At 55.5% G+C, this 2,500-nt stretch overlaps 1 protein-coding gene across 1 annotated transcript in view; it reads left to right on the top strand.

Annotated features, from left to right (window-relative positions):
* The window catches only part of wdfy4 (WDFY family member 4), a gene marked incomplete at its 5' end in the record, with an annotated part of 65,247 nt that overhangs the window by 16,473 nt on the left and 46,274 nt on the right, over window positions 1-2,500 (top strand). The window contains 3 exons of the mRNA XM_080527028.1: window positions 1,584-1,816; window positions 2,204-2,343; window positions 2,452-2,500. The exon at window positions 2,452-2,500 is cut by the window's right edge and continues 85 nt beyond it. Of these exons, the coding sequence (XP_080383154.1) occupies window positions 1,584-1,816; window positions 2,204-2,343; window positions 2,452-2,500 (422 nt within the window). The remainder of the gene's footprint in view (window positions 1-1,583; window positions 1,817-2,203; window positions 2,344-2,451) is intronic.

Below are 2,500 nucleotides of genomic sequence, written 5' to 3'. Positions count from 1 at the left end.
TTATGGGATGTCAGCCAGGGGTGCCCCAGGACAATAGGAGAGTCCGGGGCCTCAATAATAAAAAACTGAACCTGCTCCCATTGTTCCCCCTCTACCTGGAGTCGAATTGGTCCTGTGCACTGGGTGATGACTCCGGAACCCAGCGGCCGCCCATCCAAGGCGCGCACCGGGACCGGAACTGGGAGGTCTGTGAGCCTTGAGCTGTCTCAGGAAGGCCTCCAAGATCTCCAGGGACCCGACCCACCCTGGGCACGTACACTTTATCAGGCTGCCCTCGAATAGGAGGTACAGGACCCCGGCCGCTAAGACAAACAGACTGAAGAACTGCTTCTACCACAGGGCCGTCAAGGCCCTGAACACAGCAAAGGCCTAAGTTCTGGGCCCAGGACAGTCCGGACGGATTGTATGGCAGCTAGTGCTGAGGCACAAACATGTACATTTCAAGCCTGCAAACTGTGACACTTTAAAATAACGTGAAAAAATACTTTTGTGCAATATGACAACCCTAGTTGACTATCTGTGCAGTATAGTACAGTGGATTGTGTACATAGCCTTTATTGATGTAAACCAGCTCCTTACCTTCTTGTGATTTTATGCTTTTTCTAAAAAAAAAAAAAAAAATCCTTTCCTAACACCAGGGGAGCCACCCCTCCTAAATTTCGTTGTTTGGTACCTGTACTGTAGCAATGACAAATAAAGTCCATTCCATTTCATGGGCCAGGCCCGTGTCCATAAGGTTACCCCCCGCCCCTGAGTCAACCAACGCCCACACCCATCGTATGCAGCGTCCCCACTGCAGCGTTACCCAAAAAAAGGTCCGGTAATCGCCCACAGCTGAGGGTGGTTCGCGGCCCACTAATGCCCCTCCCGACACTAGCGAGCCCTCCCGTTTCCCGGCTTATCTGGGCAGGTGGCTAGCAGATGACCACTCCGTCCGCAATAGAGACAGCGCCCCTCCTTCTGACGGCGATGTCTCTCTGTCTGAGAAAGGCGAGCCGCCCCCAATTGCATAGGCTCGTCGTAGAGTGGTCCCTCCATGAAGCTCCGAGCTGGCTCCACACCCGGCGTAGGGCGGAGAAGCGCACCCCTAGCCGACCCTCTCTCGCGGTCCCACTCTCGGCGTCTATTGTCCACCCGTAGAGAGAGGTCGACTAAGTTGTCCAACCTCTCAGGCAGGATAACTCGTCCTTCATGACCTCCGAGAGCCCCTGAGCGTATAGGACGACCACAGCGCGCAACTCCCACCCGGTCTCTCTTGCCAAGGTGCGGAACTCCACTGCGTAGTCTGCTACCAGCCGATCGCCCTGTCTGCAGGCGGTGAGTCGCTTGCCTGCCTCGTAGCCCGAGAGCACCCTGGTAGTGTCAAACACCTTCCGTAGTTCAGTGATGAAGAGCTGGGAGTTGAAGCACAGCGGTGTCTGTCACTCCCACTCAGCCGTCGCCCATTAAACAGCTACATTAGAATTAGAATTCCTTTGTGGTCTCCGTTCCAGATGAACTAAAGCTGAGGAATGCTCAGTCTAACAGATGTGTGTGACGGCTGCATCTTCTAGTTGGTTCTCTTCCTTCCTCTGTGTCTCCAGGCGCGGCTGTGAAGAACCTGTCAGCGTTCCAGCTCCTGCAGGGTTCCTTCCTGCGCTCGGAGGACTCCCTGCTCTGCTGCCAGATCCTCAGGACCGTCCGGAGCGTGTGGGAGCGGGACTGCGCCAACTTCTTCCTCCTGGAGTGGACGGTCCAGTCACTGGCCCAGCTCGCTGCCTGTGTGTGGCGGAAACCAGCCCCTGTGCACAGACACTTCTTCTCACTGTTGGAGATGGTAAGCAATGCACAACTACAGACACACACACACACACACACACACACACACCCCCCGGGACCCACTACCCCAAAACCATATGGGGCTCCAACGCACCCACAGGCCCCTCTCAATTAATACTAATCAAATCAGACCCCTTTCCCTGCCTGTCACACACACACACACACACACACACACACACACACACGCACACACGCACACACACACACACACACACGCACACACACACACACACACACACACACACACACACACACACACATACACACACAATGCTGGCTATCTCCCTGGACTCTCTCACGACATCATCTCTGTTGAATCCTGCATTACATCACTCTAGAGTCTAGAGTGACAGCACTCACTACTGACACATTGTCTTTCCGACAGGTGGTGTTCCAGCTCAACTACATCCCCCACGAGACCCTCCGTGCAGTGCAGGGCGTGCTGAAGCAGGGCTGGGCAGGGGGCGTCGCCAGCGGGGTGGCAGGGGTGGAGTTTGGGATGGCAGCTCTCGACTGTTTCCACAGGTGAGTCTTGGACGCATGTAGAAGTGTGTACGTGTGTGCGGCCGGTTATGGGCGACTCCTTTATCTTGACCTTGAGATGGACTGCTGTTGTTCCCTGCTGCTCCCCAGGCTAACGGTGCGTAGTGGTCTCCTGGCAGAGGTGCTGAGTGACGGGGGT

Source organism: Nansenia antarctica (assembly GCF_963989245.1).
Source record: "Nansenia antarctica genome assembly, chromosome: 1".
Lineage (NCBI taxonomy): Eukaryota > Metazoa > Chordata > Actinopteri > Argentiniformes > Microstomatidae > Nansenia > Nansenia antarctica.
This window is presented reverse-complemented; position numbering and strand designations above follow the sequence as displayed.